This window comes from Anabrus simplex, chromosome X (assembly GCF_040414725.1).
Source record: "Anabrus simplex isolate iqAnaSimp1 chromosome X, ASM4041472v1, whole genome shotgun sequence".
Classification (NCBI taxonomy): domain Eukaryota; kingdom Metazoa; phylum Arthropoda; class Insecta; order Orthoptera; family Tettigoniidae; genus Anabrus; species Anabrus simplex.
Window position 1 is genome coordinate 183,794,225 of NC_090279.1, and position 26,525 is coordinate 183,820,749.

At 39.6% G+C, this 26,525-nt stretch overlaps 1 protein-coding gene across 1 annotated transcript in view; it reads left to right on the forward strand.

Moving 5' to 3' along the window:
- The first annotated feature begins 821 nt into the window (after window positions 1–821).
- Window positions 822–26,525, forward strand: part of IntS10 (integrator complex subunit 10) — a 79,371-nt gene continuing 53,667 nt past the window's right edge. Inside the window, exons 1-3 of the mRNA XM_067158691.2 lie at window positions 822–991; window positions 9,951–10,018; window positions 17,892–18,019. Of these exons, the coding sequence (XP_067014792.1) occupies window positions 845–991; window positions 9,951–10,018; window positions 17,892–18,019 (343 nt within the window). The 5' untranslated portion in view covers window positions 822–844. The remainder of the gene's footprint in view (window positions 992–9,950; window positions 10,019–17,891; window positions 18,020–26,525) is intronic.

Sequence of the window (26,525 nt, forward strand, 5' to 3'; positions counted from 1 at the left end):
ATCGTTCGCTACGTGCGCAGCACAGCGGCGCATTTCACATCATGAGCATACCTCAGTGAAGTCAGTCTACCCTGCAATTGGCATAAAGTTCTGACCACTCCTCCTTGGTGTTGCATTTGCTCTGTCAGTCAGTGTATATTATATTATATTATATTATATTATATTATATTATATTATATTATATTATATTATATTATATTATATTATATTATATTATATTATATTATATTATATTATATTTCTACCACCGTTTTCAGGGAGAGCTTTCTTCACAAAATCTCCCAGTGGACAGAACGGCCTTACACACCAGTGATCTCAATATGTTAGGGCTCAATGAAGAACACACATGCTTGTCTGAAGAGACTGGTTTGCGCAGACTTACCTCCGACTAAATCTCCGCACGTAAAAGACTCCTGCGGGACAATATTCCGACATCTTGGCGTCTCCGAAACCGTCAAAGTAGTTAAAGGGACGTAAAAAGACAAAAACATTATTATTACTAGATCTGTGTGTATATGGGGCCCTGTACTACTTTGGGACTTACAATGTTCAGATTAATACCACTAATATTAGACGGCGTTAATTTACACGATACTCTTTCTGCATTTACAGCGCGGTACTATCATAGTGTAGTATTATTAATAGTCGTTATAGCAGCAGCAGTAAATATTGACGTAGAGAATTTACTTGGAAGGAAGTAGAATTATTTTTCAATCAATTCTTTTAGTAGGGAAAGATTCTTTCGATCATATGGTGACACTGAGGGACTGAGCGAAACAATTGAATTACGCCTATGCGAGATTTTGATATAAACCTAAACAGTAAAACAGTAAACATAACGAAGATGTCTCCAGTATCTAATGACAATCTCGTTTCAGACGAGGAATACCTAGTTTCGAGGGCAAAGGAATGTTTGAAACTTGATCCATACGCTGCTAAATCATGGATGATAACAGCAAAAATGCTTTTTCCGAATAATTTCGGAATTCAGGTAAATAGAGGTTATTGTAATGTGCAGTCGCGGTGCATCATATTGACATAACCTAATTTGAACATGCAAACTGTTCTGTTTTTTTATATAATTACATAGCCTTACATTTTAGAGACGTTTGTAAAAATACAGAACTAAGAGAGACAGATGCTTGGCTGTTGAAATTGTCTGCACTGTTATAACATCTGTAACATCATAACACTAATGTATTGAGGGATCTCAATTGTAACCTTCATTAATCGTTATCATGTGTGGTTTATGATCTAAACTTACGACACATTAAAAATATGAATGTGTTTAATCTTAAACTGTTACTGAGCAACAATACAAAGTGACTTGCTGGGTGGTATATTCTCCCTTTTTTTTTTTTTTCCTTTCCTTTAGCGGTGATTCCGTGTGTGGGTTACTGTAGTCAAGTTCTAGTTCGTGAACCATGGGCAACGGCTGAGTGGCCTAGTAAGTTGTCCCGATAGTCAGGATACCAGTTGCTGTGGAATAGGAGTGGGCATCTCAGATATATTCTGAGTCATGGGTCTTCTTTTGCTGAGGAGGCTACGACTATACAAACCACTGGTGGTCCCTAACCCTTTAGAGAAGAGATTCTCTTTGGGACTATGTGTATGTAGGGTAACATTCTGCTTAACAGAATTTTCACCAAGCATAATCAGAACATTTTAAGCAAGTCTCGTACCTATTGGAGTAATGTAGTCCCAGTTTCATTTGGTAGGCGAGGGACTAGTAGCATATACTGAGGGCTACCAAGGCTATCGGTGAAGCCCGAACCTCAATCGAGAATGATGGAAGTATAAGCACATTAAATGTAAGCATCTGACACATTGTTCCATTTACAAAACTTGAAAGCAGTGAGAAAAAACGTTGCACGTATTTCTGAGAGCAAGGCATCGGAGACTGATGTTGCAGCCCAGACTCTCGCCCCTCTCCCTTCGAGACACCTCACGCGGCTTGCTGACGTATGTCCGATAGTTGCTGGGACCAGGGTTATAGCTGTGCTAGGCTTCGTTCCGTCAGATTGCCACTGCTAACTATCAGCCATGCATTACTCATCATGTATATTTCCTCACCTCCATATTTCTGGCGTAATTATATAGATAACAGAGTGCTGGTATTTCACTCCTGTTTACTTCTACATCCTTGTAGGAAGACACGGGAGGGCTGCTGTTATAGGTATAATATAGTTTTCTTTTTATAGGTAGATCTGCTACCAAGCCCGATAGCTGCAGTCGCTTAAGTGCGCCCAGTATCCAGTATTTGGGAGATAGTGGGTTCGAACTCCACTGTCGGTAGCCCTGGAGATGGTTTTCCGTGGTTTTCCATTTTCACACCTAGCAAATGCTGGTGCTGTATGTACCTTAATTGGTTGGAATCAAACCCATGATCATGGGTCGGACTCAGACACCACCAATGATCTCCCGAGAAAGCTAATAAACCAGTGAACGATGGGTACGACCACTGTAAAATTCTACATATTTATTTAATAATAATAATAATAATAATAATAATAATAATAATAATAATAATGGTGCATGGCATCTGTATAGGCTTGGTGGTGATCTAATGAGGATAAAATGAATGGCGAAGACATCATAAACACCCAGTCTCCAAACCAGGGGAATTAACATTATGAAGGCTTCACGTTCACTAAACCAACTACGGAAAAGGGGTAACCAAAGTCTAGTGGTAGCCCATGTCTTGATTCCAGCATACGCCACTGTGAGGGACTCCTTTGGAAGCAGCCTGGCAAACAAAATGGAATTCGACGGGGAGTTATCAATATTAATGGGGCTTGTGGAAGAAAGTTAGTAGAACCAGCTGAGTCAGCAAAGAGAATGTGTCTGTATGTGTTAAGAGTTAATGAAATTCGGGTAAGAGAAGATGGTGAAAAAGAGCGAACACAGTTTGCAAGGAAGGGAGGGAGCATTGACGTTTGATTGTGATTATGAAACTCTCCTCCATTACTCAGCAAAATGCTGATTGGGGTGTGTATGTTGGGTATTCAGCCCGAAGGCTCGTTTGATCCTCTGCAGCTCCGCCAACAGCTGTCATAAATAGCCTAGGCGTCACTGAAGAGGCGTACTAGGGAAATGAGGAGTGAGGTAGTTTCCCGTTGCTTTCCTCACCGAGCCAGCTGTTGCTATTACATATCGGTCTGCCAAGCCCACTGAAATGCATGCACCAACCGACCCTATGAGCAATATTTTCACACCATTCATAACAGGGACTGGCTGCATAAAGAATGGCATTACTAGCATCACTCGTACCTCAGTCACTTTCATATTGTCAAAGCCAAGGATGAGACTGAGACAGGTCAATGAAAGTAACAAATTTGATATAGCCCATACCAGAAGACATAGTGCACTGTAAACACTACATCTCACCAGCAAAGGCATCTGATTGGGGTATAGTATTAAAAATGAAACGCTGTAATCGCAAAAAAAACCTGACCTTTCCTAGATATTCCGGTTTGATTTATACTGTGCTCGATATAAACAGTCAGTTTTATTTTCTTATATTCATTCAAAGAAATTATGTTACAATGTGCAAAGGTACAGTTTTTAAGCATACAAGCTACAATTGACAATTCCTTAGAAGGGTATAACAGTATTTCCTTAAAAAAAAGTAAAATTCCTTTTATTCCTTAAGCAAAAAGTAATGTAATTACAAAATTCAACAAGTTTACTGCTTGATTTTGCACAGTGTTGTAGTGTTGTGTGACTTTCCCTGTTCACTGAATTTCTGAAAATAATATCTAAAATTTAACAGGTGTCCAGTGATAATAGCTAGCCTCTAAATGACGAGATTAAAGTACAGCAACAATGTAAATGTATCTACCAGATAGATTCACTGTATGCCTTCAAATAAATAACTCACACCAGGCAAATGCTGGGACTGTTCCTTAATTAAGGCCACGGCCACTTCCTTTCCAGTCCTAGCCCTTTCCTGTCCCATTGTCGCCATAAGACCTATCTGTGTTGGTGCGACGTAAAGCCAATAACAAATAAATAACCTAACTGATATTATTCCCAGTAAGCATGATTGGATTAATGGTGAGTTTATCAGATAATTTAAACCAAACAACTACAAGCCATAGCTTATCCACCTTAACTCTGCATTATATTAAAACTATTTCTAAAGCACCTCTTAAAATGTAATAGTGAAAATTGTAATTCATTACGTACATTATTAAAAAAAATAGGGGCTGCCTGGCCGAGGCGGTAAAGGCGTGCTTGGTTCGCCCGAAGGATGTGGGTTCGAATCCCCGTCAGGAAGTCGTAAAATTTAAGAAACGAGATTTCCACTTCCGGAGGTGCGTATGGCCCTGAGGTTCACTCAGCCTACACCAAAAATGAGTACCAGGTTAATTCCTGGGGGCAAAGTCGGCCAGGCGTAGAGCTAACCACTCCACCCGATCACGTGCCGAGGTTAACAATGGTGGAAGCCTTTACCTTCCACTCTTCCAAGGGCCTTCATGGCCTGTACGGAGGTGACTTTGCTTTGCTTTGCTTTACATTATAAAAATATTTGAGGTTGTCGGCCTAACTCTTTATTGCCTGCACTCAAAATATATAAACTGCAATGAACATAACTAACTTATTTCTTACAACGTAAATTGAAAATGACGTGGATTTCTGCCCTCTTTCTTCCATTATTTTCTCCCACTATTTCAAACCTGGGTATTGCCGCAGCGATTGAGAGTGACTGGGAGAACTTCGCCCATCCTTCACGGCCTGTGACTTAGCCACAACGTCACTGTGCTCTAATAGCATATGCTCATTGCCTGCTTACAGAGCTGGGATGTAATGCCCAGCGTGAGCACCTCTACTGTAGTAGAAACAGAAAGGGATTGCCTAAGAACCACTCTATGTAAAGAAAAAGATGGGAGAAAGCATACGTCTTGGTGGAATTATGAAGTGAGAATAGCTTGTAAACGTAAAAGGAAGGCATATCAGAAATGGCTCCAAATAAGAAGGAAAGAAACATATCGAAGCAAATAATTGTTGAATCCAGGAAGTAGTCATGGGAAGATTTTGGAAGGCAATAACCTGGAAAAGCTAGGTCAAGTGGCAAGGAAACCTTTCTGGACAGTAGTAAAGAATCCTAGAAAGGGAGAGGAAAAGGAAATGAATAGTGAGTTAATGAAATCAGGTGAACTCATAGTAGATCCCTGGGAATCACTGGATGGGTGGAAGGAATGTTTTGAAAAATTTCTCAGTGTAAAAGGAAATCTTTCCGTTGACATCAAGAACAACCAAGCACATGGGGAGAAGGACAATGATGTTGGTGAAATTACGCAGCCCTGAAGATGGTGTTCCGTGGTTTCCCATTTTCACACCAGGCAAATGCTGGGGCTGTACCTTAATTAAGGCCACGGCTGCTTCCTTCCTATTCCTAGGCCTTTCCTGTCCCATCGTCGCCATAAGACTTATCTGTGTCAGTGCGACGTAAAGCAACTAACAAAAACAAAAAGTAAATAAACTCCAGTCAGGCTGAGTGGTAAAAAAAACTCCTGAGGGACTAATTCCGGCACCTCGGCGTTTCCGTAAACTGTAAAAGTAGTTAGTGGGACATAAAGCAAATAACATTTTAATTTTTATTATTATTATTATTAAATAAACTCCTTTGTGATTAAGCGGCAGGAATAGATAAAATTAGACCTGAAATGTTGTGGGAACGCAGGGATGAAATAGCTTCATAGATTAATGAGATTAGAGTGGAATGCTATTTAGGGACCTTCAGACTGTATAAAAGCGGTAATTGCACCTGTCTATAAGCAAGAGAAGAGGAAGGATTGCAACTGCTATCAGGGTATTTCATTGATCAGTATACCAGGCAAGGTGTTCACTGGGATGGGAGGGTGTGATTTGTGGTTGAGAGTAAGTTGGATGAAATCCAGTGTGGTTTCAGACCACAGAATGGTTGTCAGGATCAGATTTTCGGTATGTGCCACGTAATTGAAAAATACTGTGTGAGGAATAGACAGTTATGATTATGTTCCATAGGTCTAGAGAAGGTATGTGACAGAATACCGAAGGAAAATAAGTTAGTCATACTGGGGAACTATGGAGTAAAGATTGCAATCAAAGGCGTTCATGTTGACAATAATTAGCCTGCAGTAAGAATTGATGATAGAATGAATTTGTGGTTCAAGGTATTTACAGAGGTTAGACAAGGCTGTAATCTTACAACTTTGTTGTTCATTGTTTACATGGATCATCTGCTGAAAGGTATTAACTGGCAGTAGTGAACAGTTTGGCCTAAGCAGATGACTTGATCTTAATGGCAGACTCTGTGGATCAGTGGTAGAGTGTCGGCCTCCAGATCCCAAGATAGCGGGTTCAAACCCGGCAGTGGTAGTCGGATTTTTGAAGGGCGAAAAAAAGTCCATTCGACACTCCATGTCATACGATGTTGGCATGTAAAAGATCTGTGGTGACACATTTGGTGTTTACCTGACAAAATTAATTAAATCTCAGCCATTGATGCCCAAGAGAGTTTCGGTTTACTCGGTCCGCCATCTAGTAGGCCTAGAGTAAAACGGAACGTCAAAATTGACAAGCAGACAGCCAGATGGCATCAAATTGAAATGTGTGCACATGGTAGTTCAGGCCGTACGATTATTATTATTATTATTATTATTATTATTATTATTATTATTATTATTATTATTATTATTATTATTATTATTATTATTGTTCTTTCTCCGAGAATGTCTGCCTCCCTAGCATAACGGTTAGTACCATTATCTGCTGTTCTTGGAGGCCCAGGTTCGATTTCCAGTACCGCCAGAGTCTTAAAAATGAGAGGTGGAGTGGTAGGTGGTTAAAGTGGTACGTGCAGCTAACCTCCAATGGTGTACCTAAAAAAAAAAAAAGACGAGGACACAAATTTACTTACTCTTTGAGAATGAGTAGGCACATGACCATAAGCCTCAAATATATTGCAGATCCACAGAAATTTCTTATATAAGTTATTTGGAAAATATGTTTCACCATTCTGAGGTGTCTACAAACCGTTTCAAAAAACTCAGAATCGACTATGTCATTTTCCACTAAAAATGATTCCACTGAACGAGTTGGCCGTGGGGTTAGTGTCGCGCATCTTTGAGCTTGCATTCGGGAGGGAGTGGGTTCGAAAGCTGGTGTCAGTAGCCCTGAATGTGGTTTCTGTGGTCTCCCATTTTCACACCAGGCAAATGCTGTGGCTGTGCCTTAATTAAGGCCATGGCTGCTTCATTCCCACTCTTAGCCCTTTCCTGTAAGACCTTAAGTGACTGCAGCTATTGAGCTTGGTGCATATTAATTACGTACCATCTGTGACATCAGTAGTTTCATCTCTCCTCCTCCCTTCCCCTTATCCAGCTCCTCCCGGGTCAGGGCATTTATGGCACTTCCCCACCTTCCCTTCTCCTTCCACCATTCCTCTTCCATCATTTTGTCCCACTGTTGCACTCATCTTTATTGAATTGATCCACCTTGTCTAGGTCTCCCCCTCACTCTCTTTCCCTCAAACTACATCTCCATCATCTGTTTTGATATTATTCTTCTCCTCCTTCCCTCTCTACATGTCCAAACCTTTTTAATTTACTCATATCAATTCTCTCATTTAAGTTTTCCATTCTGATCTCCTTTCTCACATCTTCATTTCTCAATGTGTCTTTCCTATAAATTCTTTGGTATTTCATTTTGATGGCTTAATTTCTATTCTCCTCCCTACTTGTCATTGTTCAGGTCTCAGCCGCATAAGTCAATATGGGTGCATAATACATTTTGTACGTTATCTCTTTACACTTCCTTGGTTTCTTACACTCTGGTAGTGTCTCAGATGGTTAAGGCGCTGGCTTTCTGAGCCCAAGTTGGCAGGTTCGATCCTGGCTCAGTCCGGTGGTATTTGAAGGTGTTCAGTTCCATTAGCCCCGTGTCATTAGATTTATTGGCACGTACTAGAACTCCTGTGGGACAAAATTCAGGCTCCTCTGTCTCCAAAAAACGTAAAAGTAGTTGGTGGGGCATAGAAAATGTAACATCATTATTGAAAAATGAAAATGAAAATCCACAGCCTGTTTCTGGTCATTTTTGACCGGGTCAGGAATGAAATGAAATGAAATGAATGAAGTCACCATCTAGTGCCAAGGATAGGAATTGTGTCAGCTGCCGAAGCCTGTCGCACTCCTTTGGGGCAATGATTAATGACTGACAGATGAAATGAAATGATAGTTGAGAGTGTTGCTGGAATGAAAGATGACAGGGAAAACCAGAGTACCCAGAGAAAAACCTGTCCCGCCTCTGCTTTGTCCAGCACAAATCTCACATGGAGTGACTGGAATTTGAACCACGGTTCCCAGCAGTGAGAGGCCAGCGCGTTGCCGCCTGAGCCACGGAGTCTCACTAACATAATAATAATAATAATAATAATAATAATAATAATAATAATAATAATAGAATACTATACATTGCCCTGTTGCGCAATCTTGCTAATCTCCATGTACAGCCTTGTATTCTGTATTAATTCACTCCCTAGGTATTTGAAACTACCAATAATTTCAAGGCTTTGACCGCCAACTTCCACACTGCCTTTCCCCTTGTCTTTTTTACCGTGGTCTTGCTTTTCTCTGCATGGGTTTTCATACCATACTTTTCAATTTTCTCTTTCAGTGCATCAAGTTGTTCTTGTATTTCTTTGTTGTTTGTTCCCGAGACCGCAATATAATATGCAAATAATAATAACTTCTAGACATGCTATAGGCTTTTGGGCTTATGCCGTGTCAAGAAAATAAGGTGAAATTCTTTACGTATCACAGAGAACTGTGCTCTGCGTCATCAGAAGAAAATCTCGACTGTCCGCGAGATCTTTCACTGTATTTTCTGCTCTCTGGGAACATGATCTTGTGGACAATCAAGATTTTATTCTGATGACGCAGAGCACAGTTCTCTGTGAAACGTAAAATTTCACCTTATTTTCTTGACACGGCATAAGCCCAAAAGCCTACAGCATGTCTATAAGTACAGGCCGTGAAAGCATCAATGGCAACAATAATAACTTTATCTCTCTATTCCTACGTGCTTCTTTTGCCTCCTTTACAATTTTGTCCGTAACCATTAGAAACAAAAGAGATGACAGCACACTCCCCTGTCTTAGTTCAATTTAATTTCTAAACCATCCTGTCTTTCCAACAGGAGTCTGTACACTGCTGATGCGGTCCTACATTGCTTGCACCATTTGTACAGTTTGTGTACTCAGTCTTTTTTTTTTTTTTTAATCATTGTTACCCAAACCTGCTCCCTGGGAACGCTATTGTATGCCTTTGTTAGATCTATCATCTATTTGTAACGCATAATAAGTACTCTTTGTATCTCTATCAATTACCCAAGATTTTATATAACGTATGATATCCATTTTGCGACCTACAGTGTCATTTAAAAGACGAATAAATCTTCCTCCAAATACGAACTATCACTTTTTCTATTGTATTCTTTCTTTGAACTCCTTGCTTCAACTTTTACAGTAGGGTCACATTTACTCGACGTAACAACACTCATTTCACAGTTAGAATTAACATTGCTTTCTTTTCAAAGTCCTTGATCTTCCTAGCAGAACCTGGACTCCCTCAAGCGAATACAGACAAATTATGGCAGATTATAATTCTGGAAAAATAAGTGGATTAAAGCCGAACGTCCCTATTGTGATTGTGGGAACACGCCACAAACTATCTATCATGTGGTAATGGAGTGTCTGTTGCATAGGTTCAAGGGAGGCCATGGAGGAGATACAGCGATACACAGAGCTGTTAACGTCTTCACAGGATGTGCTATTCTGAAGATTTGTTGACTGTAGTTCTTTTGTCTTATGTTAATTTGTATATTTTTGGGTGTATCCTTGGCTCATGTATCCTTTTTTTTTTTTTTTTTGCCATGCAAATTAATAACAACACTCTGTTTTATAGTTTGAGGCATACCAGATAGAAAAATCTTCCAGAAATGTGAAAGAGGCTGCTAAATGCTTCAGCGACCTGTGAGTATATCATCAATTTTAGTTATAGGATGTGGTCTGTAAAGAGGCATCAGCCTCCAGAATTTCTACTCTCATGTAAATAGCTGACCATTGCCATTTTACTTACGGGAGCTGTTAAATGCTATTATATTTGTTCTTAAGGTAGGAGCAATGAGTTAAGATGCAAAAATACTGTGTTGGTGGGGTGGTTAAATAAGCGCAACAACTGGTAGCGTTTACTTGTAAGATTTATTGACTTTCTACTAATAGCTACTTACACAATTGCACAGTTTGCCACAGCCACGGCTGCTTCCTTCTCACTCTTAGTCCTTTACTATCCCATCGTCACCATAAAACCTATCTGTGTCCGTGGTACATAAAGCAACTTCTTCTTATACATTTCGCACTCCCTTGGTGTTTTGACTGTTCGGTCACAGTATTTCGCACTACACAGTCTATACTACACACACTTATGCAACTGACGCTCGTTGTCTCAGTCAGTCCCTCAGTTACTCTCGTTGCCGATACCACAATCCTCAGTCTCACAGTTGAGTATGACGTACATTGCCAGCACTCACATTGCAGTCTTTGTTCACTGTCCCATGCCTACACCCTGTGTTTTCTCCCATGCCGCTCCAGAACCCGACGTTCGCTACACAACGGCTGGCCCGAGAATCTCCTGCATGACGACAGACAGGCAGAATGAATGCTCATTTCCATGGACAGAACACTCCACAGACTGCCTCCTCAACTCAGATTGACCAACAGAGTTCACACACTGCACCAGACTCACACACTTAACTTGATACACTCACCATCAGAACTCAACTCGACGCAACTCAGCTCAATACTCCAACGCCTCTAAAGTCTCCCCAAAAGTGATCTACTGTGGGTGCACTGTCTAGATCCCTTCCACAACACCAGAGGCCTCCAATGAGGTAGCTGGGCAATGGAGACTGTGATGGCGGAAGCACTGGTTAGTGCGCTCCCGGGGCTGTCCCAATTGGTTTGCTGTGTAGCGAGTTCCTAACGCATTGACATCATTTGTGCTACAGTCCAGGCTCTGCTGCTCCTCCCCATGACTTACAACTGATTGGCGGAACCTGCCACAATATATATTTATTACATAGTAACACGTCCTCAATTTAGTGCAGGCATGTCAAGGTCAAGTGCACGCCAGGTGAGCTGCGTGCAGGATGTCTTTATTCCCGTGCGTTAGGGGTGCACAGTATTCCTTCCTTCATTACGAACGAAGTGTGCTACCTCTAAATGAGTACTGCCATTCACCAATATAATTAATAAAGCACTGAAAATTGTTAATTTACATAAATAATAATAAACACTTTATTGATATATACAAAGGCACATAATGGGAATGAACAGGGAAACACCTGCCAGAAAAAATTTTGACCTTAATCTCGTAGGAAGAAAACCACAGGGAAGACCAAGAAAACGTTGGATAGAGACTGTAAGATCAGATGTGGAGGAGAGAGGACACAAATGGGAGGATGTACTGGAACAGAAGATGTATGAAGACAGAAGGAGATGGCGAGCGCTTGTACACCGCACCCGGGAAACTGGAGTTGGGAAATGATTATGAAGATGATGATGATGATGATGATGACAAAGACAATAGGATTATAGGCTACTTAAATACTACACCCATTAACCAAATATTAAACAAAGAATCAAATTCTGACATTTTCAAGTAATAAGTTAAGAGTATTGTAGTTGACAAAACAAAGATGTGACAGAATAACTTTTAAACATTCTGGTGAGCGCTTGTCTACACCCTGGTCATCATGGTTTTTTGCTTCCTCTGGAGAAAAAAGAAAGAAAAAATGTTGCCTGAAAGCGACTCATTGATGTTCACTGATTTCCTGAGCCCTGTTGACATTTGTTACATCGGTTAAAAAGACAAGAAGAGATAGAATTCAAAATATTAAAATCAGAGAAGAGCTAAATATAGAACCGTTAGTACAGAACATACAGAAAGCAAGACTGAGATGGTTCGGACATGTAGAAAGAATGGGAAAGGAACGGGTAGCAAGAAGGGAATTGGAAAGAGAAGTTAAGGGAAAGAGACCAGTTGGAAGACAGAGAAGAAGGTGGATGGATCGGATTTGGAAGGACATTAGAGAAGCTCGATTGGATGTGGCGGAAGTAATGGAGCAGGAAAAGTGGAAGGACAGAAAAGAGTGGAGGAGGCTTGTTAACCACACTCGGGCGACTGGAGTGGGGCATTGATGATGATGATGATGATGATGATGAATTCAGTCAATGTTAGGCTTAATGGTGATGGCAGACACTATTTTAGTTACTGCATTGAGATGCATGTCTGTTAGCCAAGATCGGATTCAAGATTTTCTTTTTAATGCTCATCCTGGAAAAGAATTGTTTACATCTGCAACTACTTCCAAAGATTGTGAGGATTTCTGGGAAAAAGTAAGCCAATATTTGGAACTACTGTTTTTTGGACATTACTGTTTCATAATACCAATATAAATGGTCCGTTATTGGACATTATAAATTTTCCAGCTAGCTCATTCTTGGTTGCCAGCGTTTCGCCCTCGTGTGCTAGGGTGGGCTCATCAGTTGGTACCTAGCACACCTACCAATACGCTGGCCAGTGCATACCGTGGAGGCCACTGCGTAGGCTAACTGGAGCCACCGGCAGTGCCAATGCACTAAGAGACTTTGTCCCATCACTAAAAATTGATGCCTGCTTGGCCATCAGATAATATAGATGTTGATTCCCATAGGGAATCTGAAATATTTGTCCTGAATGAGCAAATTTATAATACCAATATAAATGGTCCGTTATTGGACATTATAAATTTTCCAGCTAGCTCATTCTTGGTTGCCAGCTTTTCGCGCTCGTGTGCTAGGGTGGGCTCATCAGTTGGTACCTAGCACACCTACCAATACGCTGGCCAGTGCATACCGTGGAGGCCACTGCGTAGGCTAACTGGAGCCACCGGCAGTGCCAATGCACTAAGAGACTTTGTCCCATCACTAAAAATTGATGCCTGCTTGGCCATCAGATAATATAGATGTTGATTCCCATAGGGAATCTGAAATATTTGTCCTGAATGAGCAAATTTATAATACCAATATAAATGATCCGTTATTGGACATTATAAATTTTCCAGCTAGCTCATTCTTGGTTGCCAGCGTTTCGCCCTCGTGTGCTAGGGTGGGCTCATCAGTTGGTACCTAGCACACCTACCAATACGCTGGCCAGTGCATACCGTCCAATAACGGACCATTTATATTGGTATTATAAATTTGCTCATTCAGGACAAATATTTCAGATTCCCTATGGGAATCAACATCTATATTACTGTTTCATGTTCTCCTAAAAAATTCCCTTTTAAAAACACATCACTTAAGTATACTTACAGCTTTCAAAGTACTTTGTAGTTCTGCTATTAATTTCAGCCTCTCATCACCAGTAATACAACTGTACTCATGTACATGTTACAGCTCATAATGATCCCTAACATCAGACTTTTGCAGGCGACATGCTGTTCACACACTAAGCGCTGAGCTTCTCATTCATGTTTGTGACTTATAAAATAGTGCGACCATTTCGGGTCAAATCTGCTGTCACTTTTTGCTCTTATCACTCTCATCTTGCATCGTCCTTTTGTTTCACGTGGCACGAAAAGATCTGCTTTACACATCCCTGCTGTGAGCACACATGCGAGGTCATTTCTAGGCCATGCAATGTCTTACTGCGAGCACTGTTTGAAATGCCTGATTTAGAGGTTGCCTAAAAAACAAAGAATGCTTTGTACCAGCTAAAAGTATGCAATTTAAAAAAAGTCTATTGGATTTAAAATAAATTCACTCCAGATGGTTTTTCAAAATACTCATTGACGATTTTAAGGCAGAAAACGCAGTGTCACTCATTAAAGAGTTAGGAAGGTGGAATGTCTTGCAGAACTCAGCAAATTCTTTTGGTAATGTGCCCCTGCTACCAATCAGCAAGCCTATGATTTTGATCTTCTTTAGGTTTTATGCTTCCTTGTAAAGTGGAATTGTGGTCTCATGTGTTTCCTTCTTCTCATGATGAACATAGTCAGTTTTACTCTTAGAGGATTTGAAGTGGACGGTTGGATCAGTTATGTATCCTACAGTCGTCTTTGTAGGCAGTCATATTGAACCTTCGAGTGTTGCTGTTCTCTGCCAAACCATGGACGGTGAGTCCATTTCTTCTGAGGGCCTGGGTGATGATGGTTCGTATTTGATGATGCGTAAAGTCTCCCCATGCTGACAGGAATCGCCGACTATGAAAGTGTTTCAATCTCATTGAGGCAGCACCTTCAGCGATTGCTGTCCGTGGTCCTACCGGCACGGCATGAACTGCTGCTACATTCCCAATCATCTTGAGGTTGTCACTCCATTCACTGTTTGATAATCCTTTGTAGTGGTTGACCCATTTATTGGAAGCCGAATGTTCTTTAAAAAAGATGACTACTTTACTTTTATGGGAGAGAGCGCACCACTCCTGAAGTTCCAGGTCTCTTAGTATCCCCTGATCTTCTGGGAGTCTAGAAATCTATACTTAGGATTCACCAAGTTGTGAAATGAAATGGCGTATGGCTTGTAGCGTCATCAGGTGGCAGATTGAGTCTTACGTGAGATACGTAGGCAAGTCAATAAGTATCTGCAATTTTGCTCTAATTGTCTTTAGGTTGACTCTATGGCGTGGTGTGTTCACCAGCCGCTAGATGGCACTGTTGTCTACGTTTTTGGTAGGTTTCAGTGTTATCAGATCAGTACAGCTTGCGCCGTTGCAACGTAAAGATGGCCGCACCACTTTCTGTTTGCACCAAGGTAGAACAGCGTTCCGTAACCCGTTTTTTTGTGGTCTGAGGGTATACCAGGAGCGGAAATTCATAGAAGACTTTAAGCACAATACGGGGACAATGTTTTGCCACAGCAAAGTGTTTACCAGTGGACTGAAGAGTTCAAAAGGGGTCGCACGAGCGTGAAGGATGAGGAAAGATCCAGTCGTCCATCTGCAGCCGTAACTGATCCCAATATTGTGGAGACAAAGAATTTAACCAAGAAAGTAGTGGAGGAAGAAAAGAGGAAAAGCTGGGCCTTATCCACACAGAAATTGAGAGATGATATGCAGGGCAGCAAGAAATTACTGTATGGTATCTTAAGAAACAAAAAGAGAGATCAAGTAAACACCAGATTTGTGAAGGAAGAAGACTCCATAATATTAACGAAGCCAGAAGAAATAAGGAATAGGTGGAGAGAGTATTTTCAGAAGTTGGTGAACATAAGAACTGATGACAGTCATTCAATGGACCACCAGGAAAGGCAATCAGTTGATGAAGAAATGGATAAAGAAATTACAATGAATGAAATTGAAATGACAGTAAGAAAGATGAAGAATGGAAAAACTGCTGGAATTGATGAAAATTCAGTGGAGATGATAAAGGCAGCTGGAGCTGTAGGCCTGCAGTGGACATACCGAGTTCTCAGGATTGTCTGGGAGAATAAGGAGGTCCCTGATGATTGGCAAAAAGGAATAATCATCCCAATTAAGAAAGGCGATAAGAAAGTTTTGAAGAACTACAGGGGAATTATTCTAATATCTCATGTTGCTAAGATAATGGAGAGGATACTGGAAAGTAGGATAAGGTTGAGGGTTGAGAATCGGATACAGGAAAATCAGTTTGGTTTCAGAAGTGGAAGGTCAACAATAGAGCCCATTTTCATTATGAGACAACTAATGGAAAAGCAGTGGGAGTACGGGAATGATACGGTGATGACATTCATTGACATTGAAAAGGCATATGACTGTGTCCCCAGGACTAAAGTTGGGGACAGTCTGGTGCAAAAAGGAATTGGACAGGGATTAATAAAAATTATCATGGCAATGTACAAGGAATGTTGTAGTTGCGTGCAAACACAAGTTGGCAGGACAAGTTGGTTCAAAATAACTAGTGGGCTGAGACAGGGAAGTGTTCTATCACCAATCCTGTTTACAGTAGTAATGGATGACATCATGAGAACAGCAGAAGCAGCATATGGAGGAAGAGAAATGAACATGTTGTTCTTTGCAGATGATATTGTGATTTGGGGAGAAGATGACAGGAAGGTTCAAGAACAATTGGATGTGGTAAATGGGAGAATTGAAGAATGTGGATTGAAAATAAGTGTAGAAAAGAGTAAAACTGCTGTTATGACTAGAGAGGAGAAAGAAGGGAAAGTTCAGATTAGACTTGGAGATAACCCCTGGATGTAGTGGAGACGTTCAAATACCTGGGGAGTGAATTAATGGAGAATGTTCGACTGGATGCTGAGATTAGTAAGAGGATTCAAGCTGGAAGTTGTTTCTATCATAGGGTAAGAAACATGTTACGGGACAAAGATGTGCCAATGGAAGCAAAGGAAACTATGTACAAGATGTATTGCGTACTCATAACAACTTTCGGAGAAGAAACTTGGACAATGACAAAGAAGGATGAGAGTCGAATACAAGGCAGCTGAAATGAAGTTCTTGAGGAGTATGATACAGAAGGGTAGAAGAGACAAAATAGGGAATGAGAAAATCCGGGAAGAAATTAGAGTGGAAAAAATGAATGATAGAATAGAGAAGAGCCGACTAAGATGGTTTGGGCACATAAAGCGAATGAGTGACGAAAGAATGCCAAAAAAGGTGATGGAAATGCAAATACAAGGAAGGAGAGGCTGTGGACGACCACGATTGACATGGAAGGACACAATTCAACGCAGTATCATAGGAAGAAACCTGGACTGGGACACAGTGTTGGAGGAGGAGTGGTGGAAAGACTGAAGAAAGTGGAGAGGAACCATATTTGCCCCTACCCGGCTACAGCTGGATAAAGGGAAATGATGATGATGATGAGCTGTAGTACCCATTGTTGAAGGGACAATCACGTAGCAGGTGCAAATTTATCAACACCCCCAGCTACTTTCCGCTAATATTCAGGCATGCTGTTTTACTCGGGACGCAGCAGTAATCCTATTTATCGGAGATGAGTGGCAGCACAAGAGTCAAATCACATTACAATAATGGTCAATGTAATGTTAGTATTAATAGTTTTATGAGCTTTCGATATTGTAGGCCTTTACATTTAGTTTTCTTCCAACTCTTCCAACATTAGGGCATCTAATGTAAAGGGAGTCCTGTCTTCTTTCACGACTCCCTCTTGTATTATTCTTCAAGCGATCGTTCCTTCATGAAATGTTTGTCATTTTTTATAATCATCTTACAATTTTCCTGGTTGATGCGGAGCGATGACCATGTGGTTTTACACCTTAAGACAATCATGACAAAAACCATCGCTAGTTAGCACGATTAAACATTATTTCCATGTTAACAATGCTCGACATAGAAATGGATGAAGCAACAAAAGTCTAAATTCATGAATTCTGTTATCATAGTAAAACTGTATAAGATATAAATGATTGGAACTTGTATTCTCTATAACTTCTGTTTCGTAACGATAGCACCAATAACATAGGTATTTAATTTAAAAAAAATTTAGGCACCTTCCCATAAACTACCATTTCATCCAGGATGAACAAAATTATTTATAGCCTAGACTGTAGAACCATATTCTCAGACTTTACATACTGATTTTCATTAAATTCTCTTCAGCCATTTTCTCGTCATACATGTATATACATATAGACAGATAGAGTTGACGGAAAAATAAAAAGTGCATTTCCTTGTTTCTGTGGACACGACCGATACGAAAATATCATTCTTTTTAAATTCTGAGCAATGTAAAGACAAAATTCTTATTTTATATTTATCAATTTTTCTCATCTGTTATTAATGTTTTTGTTTTGAGGTATTTTTTAAAAAATTTATTAAACCTCCATAAGTCGACCTCTCTTTCAGATTCAAAAAGTTTCAAGATGTAGCAGAGCTGTGGCAAGAGGTCCAGGCGCTTACCGTAGCTCTGAGGTCCGAGAGTGGGGATTCACACTCAGTCTTTCTGAGGGAGATGTTCAGCCACATTAAACAAGGTAAAGTGTAGCGAAGGAACAAACCTAAATTTAGGTTTTGGGGTGTTACCAGATATTCAGGCATGTACTCTAGCATTGAGAATAGTTTTGATGCTGTTTTCATTGTTTAGGACATCAGTTCATTGATTGGAAGGATATGCAGCACTCCATCCTATCCTATAATAATCTCTTCATAGAACGCTGTGGATAAGCGATATGGTGTTGTGGTTCAAAACCTGTCTTAGGAAGTTGAATTTTTGAGGGACGGAAAATAGTGCATTTGGCACTCCATGACGTACAATATGATGTCGTCATGTAAAAGATCTCTGAGGACACATTTGGTGTTTAGCCGGCAAAATTAATTAAATCTCATAGAACATAGAGCATCCAACAGAGGTCTGGTTTACTCTGCCATCTAGTGGAGTGAAACGCAACATCGAAATTGACGTCCAGGTTGCCTAAATGGCTTCATATCATGATGTCTGAGACCATATTTTAAAAATTATTTATTTTTCATTTTATGGCCTTCATTAAACCACTCAAGTCAATTAAAAAAGTTTTTTTTTAAGTTTTCTGTCACCTCGGTACTTCTTTATTCTCTCGGATCTTAACTTTTTTTCTTTGTTTGAAATCACACGTTCCATTATCTGTCTGTTGATCTTAGTTTGTCGTCTGCTTTGTTTGTGAGTTTGCCGGGCTGAGTGGCTCAGACGGTTGAGGCGCTGGCCTTCTGATCCTAACTTGGTAGAGTCCGGTGGTATTTGAAGGTGCTCAAATACATCAGCCTTGTGTCGGTGGATTTACTGGAACGTAAAAGAACTCCTGCGGGACTAAATTCTGGCACCCCAGCGTCTCCAAAAACCGTCAGAGTAGTTAGTAGGATGTAAAGCAAATGACATTATTATTATTATTATTATTATTATTATTATTATTATTATTATTATTATTATTATTATTATTTGTGCGTTTCTTGATTTTGTCTGTTTTTTCTAAATCTTTATTGTAATTTGCAGTTCCCGAGTAGATGTTTAAAGAATTATACCGGGCGAGTTGGCTGTGTGGTTAGGGTTGCACAGCTGTGAGCTTGGATCCGGGAGATAGTGGGTTTGAACCCCACTGTCGTGTCGACAGCCCTGAAGACGGTTTTCCGTGGTTTCCCATTTTCACACCAGGCAAATGTTGGGGCTGTACCTTAATTAAGGCCATGGCCGCTTCCTTCCCACTCTTAGGCCCTTCCTATCCAATCATCGCTATAAGACCCATCTGTGTCAGTGCGACGTAAAGCCAATTGCAGTTGAAAGAATGATTGTCATTTCTTCTTGATTGTGATCGTTGCTGGTTCTGTTTCCTTATAGACTGTTTCATTAAAAGCTAGTCTCCAATGTCCATTTTCTTGGTAGTTTTTTTTTTTTTTTTTAATGTGTGTGGACCTGGTCGATCTGCGCCGTAGTCTTAACCTTCCGAGTACAATCTCCCTTATCTTGCGAGATGACGAGCAGTCAGCAGACTGTTAATAAACTTAACCATGATAGGTTAATATTGTGTTTGGTCCGTATTGACTGGTCTAAATGTACAATATAACTATTTATAATAGTTTATTTAAATCCGCCTTGATCAATACACTCATTAAATGAAAGAAACTTTATTTATTAAACCATACATGTTTCTTTCATTTAATGAGTGTATTGATCAAGGCGGATTTAAATAAACTATTATAAATAGTTATATTGTACATACAGTCAGCAGACCTCGTCATCCGCTTTATGAGGGATAGCGGTCTGTTTCATCGTGTGTGATGATGTCCTTTGTCCTAGTGTTTTTTGTGTCAGTTGCGCTTTTATCCTATTGACTTCATTTTAGTTTGTGTTGCGCGTTTTAATGTGTTATTTTAACGTCTAACGTAAATTCTGTGTTAATATCTATACTACCGGGCAATGCCTTATTCCTTCGTTTTCCTGTATTTTATCTTATTTTATTAGAAAATAAGGCATTGCGTATTAGATCCACTGAATGTTTTAATCTCGCCCTGGTTTTTCTTCATCACCATTTTTTTAAAACTCTAGTCAGTGGATACTTTTAAAAATTTTAACTTCATATCTCATGTCGTTCATCTCGTTCCATTAGGGGCCGATGACCTTCGATGTTAGGCCCCTTAAAACAACAAGCATCATCATCATCAGTTTTTTTTAATGCACATTCTAATTACCGATTCTGTCTATTTGTGCAGCGTTAGTTGTTTTGAAAATAGTTTCACTTCCATACATTATTTCTGGTTGTGTAGATCTTTTATAGTGTTTTAATTTTGTGGCTGTTGAGAGGCCTTTTTTATTGTATGTGTTCTTAGTGATACATTGTCCTGTGGTCAGTTCAGTGACATTACCGTGTGTTAAGGGCTTTGCTGTGACCTAGAGAGTCGGAGACAGTTGAAACACATTTAAAACACGGCACCATTTGTACCCATTCTTTATAGAAGACAGAGTTCTGGCACACGGTAATAACATGATGAAGATGATGACGAAGACTTAGTATGGATAGATGGCAAACACTGATTGCCATGATGCTGGTTTTCTGTCCAATCTAATTTCAAATAGATCCCCCAGCGTAAAATCGTATTCATGTGAAAACTGGAGCGAAACAGACTGAAGTAGTTTGGTCATATCAAGTGGTTGAATGAAAACAAGAGTGCCACAATAGGCTCTGGAGGAACAGACAACAGGGAACAGAGGGCTAAGTAGACAAGATGGCAATGAATGGACCTGGTGAGGAATAGTATAAGACAACAGATCCTGGAGTGGAACACAGTGTTTGGTGAGGAATGATGACATGACAGAACAAAATGGAGACACTGTGTTAGCTGGAAAAGGGGAATCTATGATGACTTATTTATTTATTATTATATATTTATTCACTTACTTATTTATTTACTAGCATATATAGCCATTCTCACGGGGATTGGTAATCGATTTCATGACTCCTTCATGAATTTATGCAAAGTTACACACCTGTATTCAAAAGTTTAATATTGCACATTAAACTGATATTCTTCTACGAAAGCAGTAACGTGAAGTACGATAAAGCTGAACAAAGTGCGACCGAGCTCGATAGCTGCAGTCGCTTAAGTGCAGCCAGTATCCAGTATTCGGGAGATAGTAGGTTCGAACTCCACTGTCGGCAGCCCTGAAGATGGTTTTCTGTGATTTCCCATTTTCACACCAGGCTGTACCTTAATGAAGGCCACGGCCGCTTCCTTTCCACTCCTATTCCTTTCCTGTCCCATCGTAGCCATAAGAGCTGTATGTGTCGGTGCGACGTATAGCAACTTGGAAAAAAAAAAAAAGAACAAAGTGGAGACACAATGAGGACGATAACAGAGTTTATTGAACGGTACAGTTCCTGGTCCAAAGTGTGCATAATTCCCCCTCCTTGGTTGCATATTGTTCATCTGAAACCAGGTGGGACACTGTCGCCATAGAAACCAATCATTGACGATAACCTCTCTTATTATCTGTTCTATCGAAAAGGGTGAAATGGCTCTTTACTTAAACCCTTTAACCCACCTTGAAATGACATGACAGCCTGTATCCTCATATCAAAATGATGCACACGAGAAAAAAGATTTAGAAATTGATTTCCATTAAGGTGCGCAGATTTCTATTGTTGTGAATATTTTGTAGGAGTGCAAAATCACGGTTTTGGTTTCGCATAAACCCCCAGTCATTTCAGAGATTTAGAAACAACATTGGCCGTAAAACCTACCCAAGGGCAGGTGGATTCTAAATATGAAGTTTGGTAGAAATATATTCAATAGTTTTCAAGTTATAAGAAGGCATGATCATTATTACACCTGAAACAGACAACCGAACTCAAATTTTGCCAAAATAATCAATCTACAGACACACAGTCGTTATGATTTTTTTATTTTTTTATTTATTTATCTATCTATCTAATCTATCTATCTATCCAAAATTACGGGATGCCGCGTTGAACAAAGTGTAATGTTTACATAATTATTTATTTATATATTTTATGCCCACATTGGAGCACTTAAATCAAGCCATATACACCTAACAAGAGAAGGGCGCATACCGGGGAGTTAAAAATTTTTAATTGTGTAATTCGTCAATACGGAAATGAAGATTATAGATTACGATACCGGGGAGTTGCCGATCTTAAATACATTTTGCTCACGTGTTAAATGAGCCAAGAATAGCACAATGGCCAAAATATTTCTTTTCGAAATTAACTAGGGCGACCTACAGAAAGCGTTTAATTTTGCATGTTTGAATTAGCGTGCTCAGCTACACTCAGCTACTCTGTCCAACAGCTGATTTGAAACTACACTGACATCCGCTTATAGCCATTGTATGGGACTAGTGGTTGTTTGCATGGTATAATGGTAATTAACATAGAAAAAGTTATATTTGTGCTGGAAAGAAAATATAAAACTGATATTAAGCCCTCATCATCACTTCGTTAAGTGTTGATGGTGTAAAACCACTTTGTGCTTTCAACAGTTTTACCACGAGCATCATTGTTGCAGAAGCTATAAGGAATAACTTACTTACATGTGTGACGTCCCTTGTTTTGGGATTAACCTTTATTTTCATTATAACAGTCTTATTTTATTGCTTTATTGACGCACAATTAATGCAGAAATGAAATTATTTCTCTTAATACCATGCTGGCAGAACCTAGTGTTTACAGTGCACTATGTCTTCTGGTATAGGCTAGAGCAATTTTGTTACTTTCATTGATCTGTCTCTGTCTTATACTTGGCTTTGACAGTATGAAAGTGACTGAGGTATGAGCGATGCTAGTAATGCCATTCTTTCTGCAGCCAGTCCCTGCTATGAATGGTGTGAACATGTTGCTCATAGGGTCGGTTGGTGCATGCATTTCAGTGGGCTTGGCAGACTGATATGTAATAGAAACTTCTGGCTCAGTGAGGAAAGCAACGGGAAACTACCTCACTCCTCATTTCCCTAGTACGCCTCATCAGTGATGCCTAGGCCATGTATGACAGCTAATGGTGGAACTGTTGAGGATCAGGGCTGAAGACTGATCATGCATACATACATACATACATACATACATACATACATACATACATACATACTGTACCAGGAAGGCCTAGGTCCTGGTCCATAATAATTGAAAGACATGTTATTTCCAGCATTAAAGATCCGACCGACGTACGAACATCCATGTAAAGAATGTTCCAGTATGTGCCAGACCCTACGAGTACGCTAGGCGGAGTCAAGTGACGTCACCTGTCGCTCGAAGCTCACCTCCCCTAGAGATATTTCTCGAAAGAATTTTTCTTTTAACAGCTTTTTAACACCTTAACCAATTTCAACGGGACAAACGCTGAATTATAGCAAACATCATAAAAGTTAATCCCTGTAAATTTCAAATTAATTCATCAAACGGTTGTTGAGTTATAACAATTTAAAGTCTCAACGAAATTACGTAATTACGGTCACATGGCCGAGAGAGAGCTGCCACCCCTCCCTGCGCTGGTATCTATATATGTCAAGGCCAGATAGCCCGCAAACCAGTACAGTGCAGTACAGTACAGTACCGTACAAGGACAAGCAGACAACTGTGTGAGTGAGATAGTGAAGAGACCGGCCCGCGTACAGTATGTTCGCGCAGTCACGGTAGAAGTACTTTCGTCGTATCTCCAGAACGCGAAATTCTATCGCCGATAAAGGACGTCGCACTGCAGTTAGTATGTCGCGTCGCGATTACAATATAATCCTAAAAAGACATTTAAGACTGTAACACGAGTGAACTTATTGGAGTACAAATATTAACTATTTCATTACGTGTGGACTTAGGCAACGTCAAGTAACATTAAACTTCTACAGAGCCTAATACTTAAGAATCACCAGAACTTTTTTTTTTTTTCTCTCGAGTATTGCATTATATTTCTTTATTCACGTCACATCAATATTTTGAATGAAAAAGTAAGAACTTTTCTGAGTTAATATAACAGGATTAGCAGAAAATCTAACTTAATGACTGTGTTCACAGACTGTGCTTATCGACTTGCTTTCTTTTTTTTCTTTCTTCAAGTGTGAACTGTGTGATTAAGAACGTTTCAATAACGACTGTAAATAGTATTTAGTACAGAAAGGACTGTGATTCTTCATACGCCATAAATAGTGTTCAACAGTGTAAGTGATAACCAGTCGCACTAAATGAATTTTCGTGTGCGAAACTCAACAGTTCCAGCTGTCATCACCTCATCGGGAACGTCAACATCGCCGATCCTGATTCTACATGGAACATTCCAGATGTCCATCTTTCGACATTTGGTAACAACAGTTCTTGTCATAAGTGAGTAACAAACTGACTAAACTTTTTCATTTATTTTGAACAGTGAAACTTCAGTGTCGCGTGTGAACAATTTCCATAATTTCTCAAAAGTGATAAATTTAATTTCAATTTCATTTCTCGTAGAAAGACTGTAGGATTTCAAGTGTGCTGTATAACGAGATTGACGAACTGAGAACTGAAAACTTTTAATAATTTCTCATATCCATTTACCATTATAAAAGTGTGCTTAGGTTTAAAAAGACTTTAGGTGGAAATTCACACATATGAAAGACTTTGAAACCAATGATATTTATGCCATTTTTTTTTCAAGAAGATTATTTTCAACATTTAATTTCAATATAAATTTTGAGTCAACAATCATACCGCAGGGTGAGAAATTAATAAATTGTTTAAAAAAAAAATTATTTACCATCTATTATTCGCTCTGCGAGACTATCCTTCTCTGTATCGGCTCCAAAACCCAGTTCCACTCCCTGAGGTCCTACTCATGCCCTTTGCCCACAACTTTTCCTGGTACAGAGAGGATAGTATAATAATAGATGGCGCCCCAACGTGGGGCACGATTTTGGAGCCGTACTATAATAATAGATGACGTCGCAACTTCAAGGACTCAATTTTGAAGCCGTGCTATAATAATAAATGATGCACTTGTAATAAATCGCAACATTCAGGGTTCGATTCAAGTCATTATATCTTGAGCACAGGATTTGACTGCAAAGATCTTGTTGTATTTGACTTATTCGAATATTCCGGAAACATGGATAACTTACTTGCAGCAATCGAAGCTCTCAGGCTTAGCATTAATGATCAGAATGCTAAGATTGATAGGTCTAATTCCCAATTGCAGGCTCAAATAAACACACAAATAACCGCACTACAATCACAAATAGTTGACTCTAATTCTCAACTACAGGCTCAAAATACTCAACTTCAACAACAAATGCAGGCACAAAATACTCAACTTCAAGCGCAGTTAACTGAGTCAAATAGTAAGGTTGAAGACTTAACTTCTAAAATTGACAGGACCTTGGACACTAAGTTTGCTGAAGCGGATAAAGTCATTAACAAAAGACTCACTGAATCTAGTGCCCTTATCGAGCAACGATTCCGTGAAGCTGGAACTCGCCTCGAAAAGAAACTTACTGATTCTAGTGCACAAGTCGAAGCTACATTGAAAAACATGCGGGATCAGTTTGTTGAAAACTTAGAGTCTATTAAGGAAGAAATAAAGACAGAGGTCGTCAAGTCTTTAGACAAAGATCTTAGAAATGTTCTTCCTTCCGTTCAAGCATTTTCTACTGAACTCAAAGATTTACGAACTGAATTTCAAGAATCCCATGGTAACATCTCACAAACTCAAGCAAAGTTAGCTCAGGTGCAGGAAACCTTGCGAGATGCATTAAAGAGCGACGTGGGTAAATTACGAAGCGAGATAGGATTAATTAAGAGCACGCAAGGAGAACTCGACAAGCGTATTACAGGACAGCTAGATAGCACGCATACCCAGATAGCTGCTTTCTGTAAAGACGTACAAGTCATTAAAACTGACTTGAGAAATGAAATAAAAAGTTTAGACACCTCAATTAATTCTAAAATTAAAAATTTGTCCGAAGAAATGAATCAAATTAAACTTAAAGAACATACAACTGACGTCACAATTCCTGGTTCGTCGAGGGAAATACACAATACAACAACCCTTATTAAAGTACCAGATGACAAACCAGTCAAATTTTCAGGACGTGATGAATACACTGCTCGAGAATTTTTGTTAAATGTCGACGATTACCTGGAGGAAAATAGGGTAGAGGACGATAGGAAACTTCGAGTAGTATCCAAACTTCTAGAAGGACGAGCCTTATCATGGTTCATAGCTTTTAAGAGCAACTTTAAAAACTATGACGACTTTAAACAGGCACTTCTTAAACGCTTTTGGGATTCAGAAAGACAGCACCTTGTAAAAATGCAACTCTACTCTAGCAAATACAATACTTCAGTCAATACTTCCCGATATTCAGACTACTGCCTAATGCAATTAAAGAAGCTCCAGTTTTTAGATCCACCTTTGCCAGATATTGAACTTATTCAGATCCTGACACTTCAATATCCACCTCATGTGCAAGAAATACTAGTCGCTGCCAACATTAGAACATTGGAGCATTTTGACGCTACTTTGCGTAGGTTAGAT